Source organism: Rhinopithecus roxellana, chromosome 3 (genome assembly GCF_007565055.1).
Source record: "Rhinopithecus roxellana isolate Shanxi Qingling chromosome 3, ASM756505v1, whole genome shotgun sequence".
In the NCBI taxonomy this organism is placed as follows: domain Eukaryota; kingdom Metazoa; phylum Chordata; class Mammalia; order Primates; family Cercopithecidae; genus Rhinopithecus; species Rhinopithecus roxellana.
The window spans coordinates 155,169,671-155,183,449 of NC_044551.1; the positions used below are offsets into that span (position 1 = coordinate 155,169,671).

The following is a 13,779-nucleotide window of genomic DNA, read 5'->3' on the forward strand; positions in this document are numbered from 1 at the left end:
TGAGAATGGGCTTGACATTCCCAGGTACAGCTTTGCCTTCTCATCACTTCCAGGATTGCTCATCTACTTGGGACCAAGGACCCCCAAGAAGCCCTTCTTCATGCTGTTTTACTTCACTGTAGGGATGACCTGCATTTGCACTGGCTTTGGAACCAAACAGACCTGACTTTGAGTCCCAGATTTTGCCACTTAGTAGAACGTGGATGGGAAGATATAAACAGCATCTCCCTCACTACGTTTTTCTAAGGATTACGTAACTGTTCAACAAATGTCAGTGACTATAGTTACTTCACAGACAGCTCAAAGCCCAGAATGAGGAGTAAGAAAACTGGGCAGAGCTGGACTGAGACTCCTGGGCTCTCCTCTCCGTTCACTCATCCCTACTCCTTTGTTAAATTGCCCTCTCCACTTTCCCAAAATTTAAGGGCAAAGCAAGCTGTCCCAGGCACCTCTTAATGCTTGTCAGAAATCCCCCCTACTTCAGATGAAGCAAATTTCTTCGTCAGCGTCCTTAACTCTATAGCACCACCTTGTGGTCACCAGCACAAACTTTCCCTGGCCACTTCCAGAGGACCAAGGTTGGGAGTGGAGGAACCACGAGTAGCTGCCATCCCAGTCCGTGCTAAGTGCTTTCATATGCCTTATTCCAGTTAATCCTTATTACAGGTGGTGAAACTGCTACTCAAAGACATGGAATAATTTGCCAGCCTCTCAAGTGGAGCCAGGATTTCTACCTCAGACCTCAGATCCTGCTTCCTACTGCACTCTCCTGATAGCTTCCCGGGAAGCTGGCTAGCACGGCACTTCAGATTCAGGGACTGTCTGATACTGTGAAGTCACAAACCCAGTTAACAGCAGAGACAGAGCCAGAGCTTTATTTTTTGAGACAGTCTTGTTGTCACCCAGGCTGGAGTGCAGTGGTGCCATCTCGTCTCTCTGCAGCCTCCACCTCCCAGGTTCAAGCAATCCTTGTGCCTCAGCCTCCTGAGTAGCTGGGATTACAGGCACCCGCCACCTGTCCGGCTAATTTCAGTAGAGTCAGGGTTTCACCAAGTTGATCAGGCTGGTCTTGAACTCCTGATCTCGGGTGATCCACCTGCCTTGGCCTCCCAAAGTGTTGGGTTTACAAGCATGAGCCATGGTGCCTGCCAGAACCAGAGCTTAACTCCCTTGTTTGGTTCTGGGCTCTTAGCTAAGCCCCAGGTAAACCTGCCAGTTTCAGGGAAGGACTCCTGGAGATGGCTGTATCTGAAACTGAATTCACCAGACAGGGTTTTAGACTTGATTTACAGAGAACCCTGGAGGTGGTGAATTGTTTTCACCTGTATTTCTAGTTCCTGCTATTCAGCCACATCCTCAGCAACTTGCAGCACACAAACTGCCACAAAACAAGCAACTGTGCCCTGCTTCCCTAGCTCTAATCGGATGCTCCCACACCACTTGGCTATTCAGTTCCCAGGTCCCCTGAGACCCAGTCCCATCAGGACTGGACTTGGCAGGCAGGAATCCCAGCTGGCATTCACTCAAGTTGGCAACAAAGGAGAAGCTGGCATGAGGCTTAAATTCCACCTTGGCTCTCAGCCCTGAATCCACCGTGCCTATCTGGGAGTGTCATGGCATGTGTCTTGGAGTCAGAGAACAAAAGATGGCAAGTGCTGCAGGCCCAGACAGGCAAGCACCACAGCCCATATATCCTGCACCACTGTGCTGCCTCCCAACAATTTTGTCTTCAAACAACAGCACCTAAACATGCATTAGGAGGGAAAATTACACTTCCACTAGCACAGGCATGTTCGCCCCTTCCCAGCTGGTAATTGAGTTTCGTTGTCAGGGCTATCATCTAGATCAGGTGAGAAAATGGGTGAAAAGTATGCCAAGTGCCATTACTGGTCAATTTTATTTAGAAGTTTTCTCAAACCTAGAGAAAGCAAACCATGCACCACCTTGGCTCCTCAACTAGGCTTCCTAAACTACCAAAGAGGCTCTCTAAGCACCTCAACCTTGGGGGAAAACAAAGAAAACAAATGGGGGAAAACAAAGAAATTCTCTTCTGCTCTGAACCTGGCCTAGGAGCCCTGCTCTACTGGACCAGCACCTGCTCTTGGACGGGCTACTACTCTCCTACCCAGTGTAAGGTATGTAAGATGAAGGAGCGTGGGAGGGAGAGGGCCCAGGCCTAGTTTCTGCTATTCCATCTGGACCATTCTATTATAGGACTCAAAGACAGATACAGAGAGAACTTTGGAATAAGGCCTGGGATAAAATTTTGGTGTTATCACTAAAGAGCTGCTACTTAACCTTCTTTTGTTCTGTTCCATCATCTGTAAAATTGGGTACCTCCATGGGATGCTGGGTTATGGAATAATATACCTAACATACCTTAAAAAAAAAAAAAAAGCAGCAAGATTCCCTTTGGCGTGCGTGCATGTAGAATGGGGGAGAATACAAATTAGTGTGGCCCCAGCAACCTGAATCTTCTTCCTCTACCATAACTCTGGGATTGTGACCTCAGAAAAACTTTGCATATACCTTTCCATAGACAAATGTAGTAAACACAACTCAAATCCAAGGCTGAAATGCTACTGGGCATGACTAATCTGAGGTATGCCTTGGAGAACTCACTGTCTCCACAGTTCAGACCTTTCTAGACCAGTCCTAAAAAATCTCAAGCACACAAAGTATATTCTTAAATATGGTTTAATACTCTTCTCCATTTCTGTACATCACAACACCAAGATTTTGCTGCTTAGGATCTCTCTGCAGAGGCTATAGAGAATGCAAAGGCTACGGTTTTCACCCCCTCTTATTTATGTGTTTGTATGTGTAAGTGTAATACATATCAGTATATATTGATACACACATCAATATATAATGCAATATATATCACCGAAGAGAACACATTGATTAAAGAAATACAAAAATTTGGCATCATTTCCAAACTTAAATAGTAAAAATAAAAACTACAAAAGGAGCTGCATACCCTAAATGTATCATGTGAAACAAGCATATTCAAAAAATGTAAATTTACATCCAATTTATCTGGTCTTGTCCTATCACATTAGACCCATTTACAATGGCGAAACCCTCAGGTACTGCTGTGAAGAGAGCATGTTTGCTCGCTCTTGGGTGTTCTGCAAACAAACAGCAGAGCCCAAAGCAAAAAAGCCTGTTCCGGTGAAGTCTCCCACGCTGGTGAACACCAAATAATGGACTCTTCTCACTGGGGGTTGAGACATCAGGTTACACATTGACAGACAGTATTTGGACCTCAGAGTACAGTGTGAGAACCAGAAACTTTACATTTAAGACATACTCCCTTCATTCAAGTGAAACAGGATTATTGGAACGATAGGCAGGTCTGTAACCTGGGAACAAGGAGCTGGTTCAGACCAATAAAGCTACGAGTGACTGAATCAAGTCAGTAAAGAACAGCAGTCAGGCACTAAAGTGTTAAAAGTACCCAATTTGAAAACCAAATGCACCCCACTACCCTACAGTCAGTGTGGAGGTGATACCAATTGACTTTTAAAACCTTTGGTCCTTCAAAGTCTGTTTGGTATACTTTTTCCCATTGCTACCACTGGGCACATACTATACACTTTGTTCAACTGTCACCACCTTGGGCACGCCATGACCCTGCATGCCAGCTGGGTTCAAGTCTGACTTACAGCCCAGCTGTGACGCATAAGCTTCAGGGTTTCAGGCCAACTTTTGGATCCAACATGGTCTTAAATCCATGGTGCCAGAAGCTGTGTCCCATCCCTTCCCACCCGCCCCTCATTTCTCATGTGAGAGGTGCTTGTAAGTCCCACATTTGAAACAGATGCTCCAACCCCACCAGGAGGTCAGAAGTTTATAATTACATGCAGTCATACATGTCTGTCGTTCCTGTGAAAAACCTTGCAATTCATTTTAATAAATCAAAACATTCACATAATCTCATGCCATCCAACACAAGGAAAACACATCCACCTCCCTTTTAACAAGGATTGACCCAAGCAAAATAAAATCCTCTTTAAATTTCTTCGCTTCCACTTAAATTGCATGTTTTATTTCTCCCAATCCCAGCAATAGCACAGAAGCCCCCCATCATATCCATCCCAAACTGGTTTTGAGTAGTTTAAGGTTATAGGGACCCCCGTCAGAACATTGATACAAAGGGCTCCCAAACGCCGGGCACAAATGTGTCTGCAAACAGATGGAAGTAAACAGTGCACTGGCCCAAATGCTTCATGAGTCAGTTTGATTTTGCAATGCAATTTGCATCCTTGAAACTGCCAGTCTGGAGGGGACAGGGTAGCGTGAGGGAGTGAAGTTGAAAGTGCCTCCTATTAGCTCACCCTTTCAACATTAAACAGAGACCAAGAGAGAAATGGTTCCAACATTTCACCACATATATTTCTTCTTATGCAGTCTAAGCTGAGAATGCCATGTAAATGGGTCACTGCGAAATGCAGCAATTTAATTTTTCTCCAATCAAAATAAGAAACAAACCAGTATGATCTCACTTCTATTAACTTTTGAAGGTTTACAGCAGTTAAAGTATTTTTGCTTCTATGTATGAAGGTTAAAAAAATCATTTTTTTTTTCATAAAATACAAGAGCAACCAATTTCACCATCGAGTAAAAGTAAAAACTGGGATTCTTTTTTAAATTAGTCCAAAGTGGCATTTAGGAACTTAGTTGGAGGCTGCTGCGCTGACACCATGACAAACCAAAGTGTAGGGCTGGGTCTGGTTTTGTTTCGGTTTTCTTTTCAATATCCAATGCTCATGGATTAAGTTCTGGAAATGTTCCAATTGTAAGGCAGGGATCTGTTTGGATTCCACCATGGGTATGCTCCTTGGGTTGGATGCTGGAGGGTGAGGCACATTTTGCCGGACCCATGTCGACTACCTAGTAGTCATCAAGGTCAAAAAATTCATCGTCTCCTCCTTGGTATTCCATTCCCTGGAAATCTACTCGGTACCGCAAGATACCTGGGGAAACAAACGAAAAGGTAAATTACCTGTTCACGGAATGGGCATGGTAGGGGGCTGGTCACTCTAATAAGGGAAGCCCCATTCTCTTGCAGAATTACAGAAAACAAAGAGGCAATAATAAACAGTGGGTCCAAAATAGGAACCTGCACCTGCTGCGTCAATCACCTATCTCAGCAGATAATGAGCACCTTCCCTGAAGCAGGGCTAGCCAGGAGTGACCATGGCCTGAGACCCTGGTTTTAAGTTTGGTTTGCTGATTTGCTACTCACCTCCAATTCCACCAAAGCCTTTCACAAACTGAGACCCTTCTTGTGATTTATCTGTGACAATTTCCAACGTAGCTCCAAATTTTTTATAGTTGTTAGCAAACCATTCCAACAGGGGCATACTCTCGATAAGCTCATGTTCCTGTCCGGTCTACAGGGGTGACCATGAGATACAAAAACAGGGGGGATTAGGATATATGAAGGCTAATTAGCCCCTTTCACAGCCCCTTGCCCACCTATCACTCTCATCCTCCCACTCATAGGCATGTCTGTGTGTAAAGCTCTGTAAGTCATCTCTGGTTTTGATAACATAATGGACATAAGCAGAGAAATTCGGATTATTTCAAACAACACTTCTCCTCAGACTACCCTCAGCCATGAAATACCAACACAAACACTCAGTGGGTTTTCAGCTTATGATTCCTACTGTTGACTCTGGAAGTCAGGCTGTTGTAGTGTCTCTAAGCAGCACCCATTCAATGACCCCGAAGAGACTGGCCAGGACTGCTTTTGGGAGTGGCCTCAAAGAGAACAAAGCTCTCCAAACCAGAATTTGAGGTTTGGAGGAATGAGGAAGCTACCATTTAAACCTATCTCATACAGGAGAGTGATACTTTCAACTGTTGTGATGCATTTAGAGCAAACCAGAGAAGCCACTGCAGTGGAAGAGCTGATCAAGTGAAGAAAGCAGCACAGGTTTCATAGTGCAGGAGAGGCATTATGCAAATTACATTTTTCTCCCTATTAAATTTCAAGGATAATGAAATGTTTTCCTGACTGCTTAACTACTTAAAAACAAAGAAGGCCGGGTGCGGTGGCTCATGCCTGTAATCCCAGCACTTTGGGAGGCCGAGGTGGGCGGATCACGAGGTCAGCAGATCGAGACCATCCTGGCTAACACGGTGAAACCCCGTCTCCACTAAAAACACACAAAATTAGCCAGGCGTGGTGGCGGGCGCCTATAGTCCCAGTTACTTGGGAGGCTGAGACAGGAGAATGGCGTGAACTCGGGAGGCGGAGGTTGCAGTGAGCCGAGATCGTGCCACTGCACTCCAGCCTGGGAGACAGAGGGAGACTCCGTCTAAAAAAACAAACAAACAAACAAAGACAAACACAAACAAAAAACCAGGCCAGGCATGGTGGGTCACACCTGTAATCTCACCACTTTGGAAAACCAACACAGGAGGATCACCTGAGCCCAGGAGTTCAAGACCAGCCTGGTGAACACAACAAGACCCCATTTCTATAAAAAATAAGGCTGCCCAGCATGGTGGCTCACACCTGTAATCCCAGCATTTTGGGAGGCTGAGGCAGGTGGATCACCTGCAGGTGGATCACCTGAGGTCCCAGCTACTTGGGAGACTGAGGCAGGAGAATTGCCTGAACCCAGGAGGTGGAGGTAGCAGTGAGCCGAGACTGCACCACCGCACTCCAGCCTGGGCGACAAGAGCAAAACTCCGTCTCAAAAAAGGGCATGAGGGTTTGTGCCTGTACTTCTGACTACTCAGCAGACTGAGGCAGAAGGATTGCTTGAGCCCAGGGGTTCGAGGTTAGTGACCTATGATTGTGCCACTGAATCCAGCCTGGGTGACAGACCACGACACTATCTCAAAAAAAAAAAAAAAAAAAGGCCGGGTACGGTGGCTCACACCTGTAATCCCACCACTTGGCCGGCCGAGGTAAGCGGATTGCTTGAGCTCAGGAGTTCGAGACCAGCCCAGGGCAACATGGTGAAAACGCCCCTCTACAAAAAATTTGAAAATTAGTTGGGCATGGTGGTGTATGCCTGTAGTCCCAGCTACTAGAGAGGCTGAGGCAAGAGGATCATTTGAGTCCAGGAGGTGGAGGTTGCAGTGAGCCTGAGATCATGCCACTGCACTCCAGATTGGGCAACAGAGCAAGACCCTGTCTCCAGGGAAAAAAAAAAAAAAAAAAAAAAAACTGCAGTAACTATGATTTGGCCTCTTTCCCTGAAGTCAGATTTGTATGTGGCAGGCAGGAGATGACCACCTCCCACTAGCCACCCCCCCAATTAGTATGAGGTTTGGTTTCCCAAAGCTCACCCTCTACACCGCCAGTGCTCTAGCACATGGATTTATGCTTGCATGTATCATCAAACCAAGAAAATAATCACATACCTCTTTGTCTGTGAAATGAGATTTATCCTTTTCTTGCTCTGGAGTTAGATAGAGAATTTTCTCCTCTGTAGTATTAGGAGGAAAAAATGTGTTAACCTGGCTCTCATGTACTAATCTGTGTAAGCTCTGTAAGATGAGGTTAGATGAGAAAAGGGCTCAGGGACTCAATCTCTCAACCTTTTTTCCATAAGCTGTTAGCATACACTGAGTGTCTACTAGGTACAGTGCTTCAACTATAAGGAACATCAGAGATGCTCAAGATACAGTCCTGGTCCTCAGCAGATTTAACAATCTTAAGCAGACGTTAAACAGTTCAAGCAGAAAAATCTATGCAGGAATGTACTACAGACTGAAGGAGTAGGGAACAAGGGGTAGATCTACCTTCTGACCGCTCCTGAAATCAGCCATCCCTCCCAATCTCCACCCCAGGCTTCCTGGCTCAGTAACAAATAGCAACCTTATTTTCTCATTCTCATACCTTCTGTGCCTTGGCAATGAAGAACATATCTCATTATATCCAGATTTTCATAGACTATTAGAATTTCTACAGCTCCCATTTCCAAAGCCTTTAGTGTATCTTCAACGCCAAAACAGTACTTGCCCGTGTCCTGGCTGATTTCATCGAAGTATCGTCCTGTGATTAGGGATCAGTCAACAGGACATATATTAAGTTTCCCTAGTAGATGCAAACATACCTATTCAACCTAATGACTACAGAAGATAAAAAATAATGCTTTCACTGAGGCAAAAGAGTTAATAAAAATACTAAATATCCTCTTTTTACATTTTTGGTACCTTGTCTCATACATACAAACATGTATAGACGTACACACACACACAAAAACATTTCACAGAATATGCAGTTGCATTTCACCGATACCTATTAATTTCTTCTCTTGAATGAATTTCACGTTGGAGAGGACTTCAGTAGATAACTCAATAGCTTGGTTGAATCCATTTTCACCACCATAGGATATATCAACTAATTTTAAAACTTTTGATTGTAACCTCTGACACACAAAAAAAAATTATTAGTATTTATTGGTACTTATTTAAAATATAATTAAAACACCTTTACCCAAACCCACTAACTCTCAATGGCATGCAAAGCTCAGCATTATGATCACTGAAGTCTAAATATGGGGAAGGAGCCCAGTTTAATCAAAAGCTGCTCTTACAGTGAACAGCACTGCCAGGGTAAACTTTCCCAGCCAATTACATCACACATTTTATTAGATCTACTACAGGACAACTCATTAAGTTCAAACAAAAATAAGTTATTGTGGAGGAAAGGGGGAACCACTGGCTCCTGCAAAATAAGGTAACAGAAGTTAAGACGGGCTGGGTAGGGTGGCTCGCATCTATAATCCCAGCACTTTGGGAAGCTAGGACAGGCAGACAGCTTGAGTCCAGGAATACTGAGACCAGCCTAGGCAACATGGTGAAACCTAGCCTCTACCAAAAAGTACAAAAATTAGCTGGGCATGGTGACACATCCCTGTAGTCCCAGCTACTTGGGAGGCTGAGCTGGGAGGATCACTTGAACCCGGGAGATCGAGGCTGCAGTGAGCCAGGATTGCACCACTGCACTCCAGCCTAGGCAAGATAGCGAGACCCAGTCTCAAAAAAAAAAAAAAAAAAAAAAAAGAAAAGGTGTAAGGCAATTTCTTTGGTGGACCTTCTACCGTAAGGCTACTTCCTCCAGAAGACCTTGGAAATGTATTACGGCTGAGCCCATGTTATAAAATGGGCTTTAAATGCTTTAGGCTGAATCAGCTGTCATATTGCTGAGAGCTTTGCTGCTATGTATCTCCAAGAATAAATCAGAAAAAGAAAATAAGGAACAGGTTTTAGTTTATTTGAAATCAAACTCCATTCTACAGCCAATTCTGACAACCCAACTAAACCAGGGACCTCCACAGGATCTATAAGAAGCCCACCTAAAACTGGTTGATTTCGGAAGAGAAGGGGCTCAGAAAAGCACAGGGGAATGTTTCCTAATGAACATCTGTAAACCTGCCGTTTAACTCAGAGGTAGGTTTTTAACCCAGGGAATTTTTAAAAAGATGTGTCTGTTCCAGTGCTCACACAGAGGACTCACCTACTCCTACCTAGGGACTTACATAATAGAGCATGTACTTCTTACTTACCTGATCAAACATATCAGATTGACTTAGTTCAGTTTTAAAGTCAGCAGATCCAGCTAAAACTAGACCAGCCACATTCACTTTGTCCCCAGAAATAAACAGCTGCACAGCAGTCTCTGCTACTTTCCGAACATAGTTATGTCGCTTTTCCATTCTTAAACGGGCAAAACGCAAGGCTGACTGACCTCCTCTACCTTTGACACAAAAGTAGCAAGAGAAAAAGGCAATTATTAAGAACTACAAGATGTCTTCAAATTAAAAATAAAATAATCATGTCATCATCCAAGAAAAGGACAAAGAAAAATCACCATTCCCTTAACTAAACGTTTAGCATAAACTGCTACTTGTTTTCAGAAAGCGGCTACTAATTCTATGTCAAGAGAAGAGCCATAAGCACCAGTGAGGCACCCGTCATTCTGGGAGGCTTTTCTCCCTATCATCTGGATTCATTCCCCTCACATCATACTGTTTTCTCTCTTTTTTTCTTTTTTGAGACAGAGTCTTGCTCTGTCACCCAGGCTGGACTGCAGTGGCGCAATCACAGCTCAATGCAACCTCCGTCTCCCGGGTTCAAGCAATCCTCCTGCCTCAGCCTCCCAAGTAGCTGGAATTACAGGCACCCATCATATTTTTATATTTTTAGTAGAGACAGGGTTTCACCATCTTGGCTGGGCTGGTCTCGAACTTCTGACTTCGTGATCCACCCAGCTCGGCCTCCCAAAGTGCTGGGATTACAGACAAGAGCCACCGCACCCGGCCCATCATACTGTTTTCTTTTCTTTTTTTTTTTTTTTTTTTGAGAAGGAGTCTCGCTCTGTCACCCAGGCTGGAGTGCAGTGGCCAGATCTCAGCTCACTGCAAACTCCGCCTCCCAGGTTTACGCCATTCTCCTGCCTCAGCCTCCCGAGTAGCTGGGACTACAGGCGCCCGCCACCTCGCCCGGCTAGTTTTTTGTATTTTTTTTTAGTAGAGACGGGGTTTCACCGTGTTAGCCAGGATGGTCTCGATCTCCTGACCTTGTGATCCGTCCGCCTCGGCCTCCCAAAGTGCTGGGATTACAGGCTTGAGCCACCGCGCCCGGCCCATACTGTTTTCTTATTGCTAGACACAAAGTAAGTGGGTTCATGTTCTCCTCCTGTATTACCGTGTTTCTTTGGGAGATCCACAGTGAATTTGTGCAGGACTTCTCTTGTGTTTCCTTGGAGTGTGCCAAAAAGTGCACCACTACCATCTATTACAATGAATCCAAACTTGCTATCATCTGAAAGTAGTGCTGTAAGAGCCTGAAAAGCAAACACAAGTACCACATGGTGAATCCCAAAGCTCTGCTAAGGTCAAAAAAACTCTGAGAAAGGACATATACAAGCCCTTTCACTCCACTCACCATGTTATTAGCACTGTGGAAAAACCATTCTATGGAATAATTTATAGACTTCAGTTATAATCATGTAACTCTATGGACAAATCTGAACCCAATAAGGAAATAATGGATGATATCTATGTGAAGCTTTTCAACATATTTGACATGGGCATGTAAATATAAAACCACAAAGATATCTGTATGCCCATGTTTATAGCAATATTACACACAGCAGTTAATACTACTCAATCTCAAAAAGGAAGAAAATTTTGAAACATGCTACAATAGGGATGAAACTTGAATACATGCTAAGTGAAATAACCCTGTCAAAAAAGGACAAATACTGTATGATTCCACTTATATGAGGTACCCAGAGTAATCAGAATCAAAGACAAAAAGTCAAATGGTGGTTGCCAGGGGCTGGAAAAAAGGGGGAACAAGGAATTATTGCTCAATAGATATAGTTTGTTTTGTAATATAGAGTTCTGAGCTGGGTGTGGTGGCTCACACATGTAATCCCAGCACTTTGGGAGGCTGAGCTCAGGAGTTTGAGACTGGCCTGGGCAAGACAGCGAAACACTGTCTCTACAAAAAAAATACAAAAATTAGGTGGCCGTGGTGACACGTGCCTACCAGCTACTTGGAATGGCTTCAGTCAGGGAGGTGTAGGTTGACAGTGAGCCAAGACTGTGCTACTGTACTCCAGCCTGGGTGATAGATCCAGAGACCCTGTCTCAAAATACAAAAAAACTTTAACTTGTCCCTTTTTTTCTTTTTTTTTTTTGAGACAGGGTCTCACTTTGGTGGCCAGGCTGGAGTGCAGTGGCCATCATAGCTCACTGCAGCCTCGAAGTCTTGGACTCAAATGATTCTTCTGTCTTAGCCTCCCAAAGTGCTGGGGTTACAGGCATGAGCCAGCATGCCTTTAAAGGTAGTACAGCTAGTGATTCTGAGTTTTATGAGGAAAACCTTCCTTATATGTTAACTTTATATCCCCATTATTTATGCTTTCCCAAAGAGAAAATATTGAAACAGTCCTGGGACATACATAGATAAGAGTTCTCACAATGGAATCAGAATACTACACACTTAGTAGATCTCTAATTGCCAGGGGACAATCTCTTTGGAAGTAAGAAACTGTTACCCATTCCATTTTATTTTTATAAACTGATCCTCCTGTTTGGCCTCCCAAAGTGCTGGGATTACATGGGTGTGAGCCACAAAACCTGGTCTTACCATTCCATTTTAAGAAAACAGCCCCTTCAATAATTGACTAGAAAGCAGATGGATCAACTAAAAATCCATCTTTAACAAAACCATGCTAGATAGTTAGCATTAAGACATGAATATTGTGGCTGGGAGTGGTGGCTTATCCCTGCAATGGCACTTTTTTTTTTTTTTTTTTTGAGAAGGAGTCTTGCTCTGTCCAGGCTGGAGTGCAGTGGCCGGATCTCAGCTCACTGCCAACTCCGCCTCCCGGGTTTACGCCATTCTCCTGCCTCAGCCTCCCGTGTAGCTGGGACTACAGGCGCCGCCACCTCGCCCGGCTAGTTTTTTGTATTTTTAGTAGAGACGGGGTTTCACCGTGTTAGCCAGGATGGTCTCGATCTCCTGACCTCGTGATCCGCCCGTCTCAGCCTCCCAAAGTGCTGGGATTACAGGCTTGAGCCACCGCACCCGGCCTGCAATGGCACTTTGAGAGGCCAAGGTGGGTGGATCACTCGAGGTCAGGAGTTTCAGACCAGCCTAGCCGACATAGTGAAATCCTGTCTACTAAAAATACAAAAATTAGCTGGACGTGGTGGTGCACACTTGTAATCCCAGCTACTCAGGAGGCTGAGGCAGGAGAATCACTTGAATTCAGGAGGTGGAAGGTGCAAGGAGCCGAGATCGTGCCACTGCGCTCCAGCCTGGGCAACAGAGCAAAAATCAATCTCAGAAAAAAAAAAAAAAAAAAAAAAAAGGCCTTGAATATGAATATTGCACATTAATAATATAGCCTTGTCAAAATGACCTGTTAGGTAGACTGAAGTTTTCAATAAATCTGCTTATCAGGGAACAGGCTTATCCCTTATTAGAATATATAATTACCCTGATAAACAGGATATAACCCTCTCAGTTAAAGCTAAAATGTACAAAGTTAGCAAGATTAAACAGTATCTTAGAAAAGGAGTTAAGTTTTGGAAAAAAGCCAATAAGGCTAACTCAGTAAGTGAGCAAAAGCCACACAACATGGGTACCTGGTACTATTTAAATCAACAAGATTCAAAATCTGCTTTCATCCAACCAGATACAGGTAAGTGGTTTCAGTGGCTGAGAGGCTCCCTGAAGAACCCTCTGCTGTAAGTACAGTGTGGTAGTGAAGAGAAAAACAGTCTGGATTGTCTATGCAGTCGACCAAGATCCAACTATAAATGGACTTCCCATCAAGTTAGCAAAAATCATCTATTGTAAACTGTCGACAAATGTCAGTTCTAATTCCACTGTAGAGGTTTTTCCCTAGGTTGATGAAAGGCAAGAGACTGAACTAGAAGCCAGCTGTGAATTCTTGATTGTTCTACTGTTGACTGATTTAGGTCACTCTAATGAGGTTTCCTTTCCACAGTTCAAGTTCATCTTATGGCAGCTTTGTCACTCAAAAGTTTTATGGGGAAAGGGAGAAAATGAGTTCTTACAGTTCTGCTACTAAGAAGTTTACAATTTTTTATGTGAAAACTGAGTGCAATAACTCAAAGAGTATAACTGGACTGCTTGTAACACAATGGATACACACTCAAAGAAATGGGTACTCTATTTTCCATAGTGTGATAGCTCACATTGCATGCCTGTATCAAAACATCTCAAGTACCCCACATACACCTACTATGTACCCACAAAAATTAAAAA

The 13,779-nt window shown here is 44.0% G+C and overlaps 1 protein-coding gene across 1 annotated transcript in view; it reads right to left on the minus strand.

Annotated features, from left to right (window-relative positions):
• Positions 1–2,681: 2,681 nt before the first annotated feature.
• The window catches only part of ETF1 (eukaryotic translation termination factor 1), a 39,008-nt gene continuing 27,910 nt past the window's right edge, over positions 2,682–13,779 (minus strand). Inside the window, 7 exon segments of the mRNA XM_010388102.2 lie at positions 2,682–4,979; positions 5,252–5,399; positions 7,387–7,451; positions 7,865–8,020; positions 8,267–8,396; positions 9,537–9,727; positions 10,678–10,816. Coding sequence (XP_010386404.2) covers positions 4,897–4,979; positions 5,252–5,399; positions 7,387–7,451; positions 7,865–8,020; positions 8,267–8,396; positions 9,537–9,727; positions 10,678–10,816 — 912 coding nt within the window. The 3' untranslated portion in view covers positions 2,682–4,896.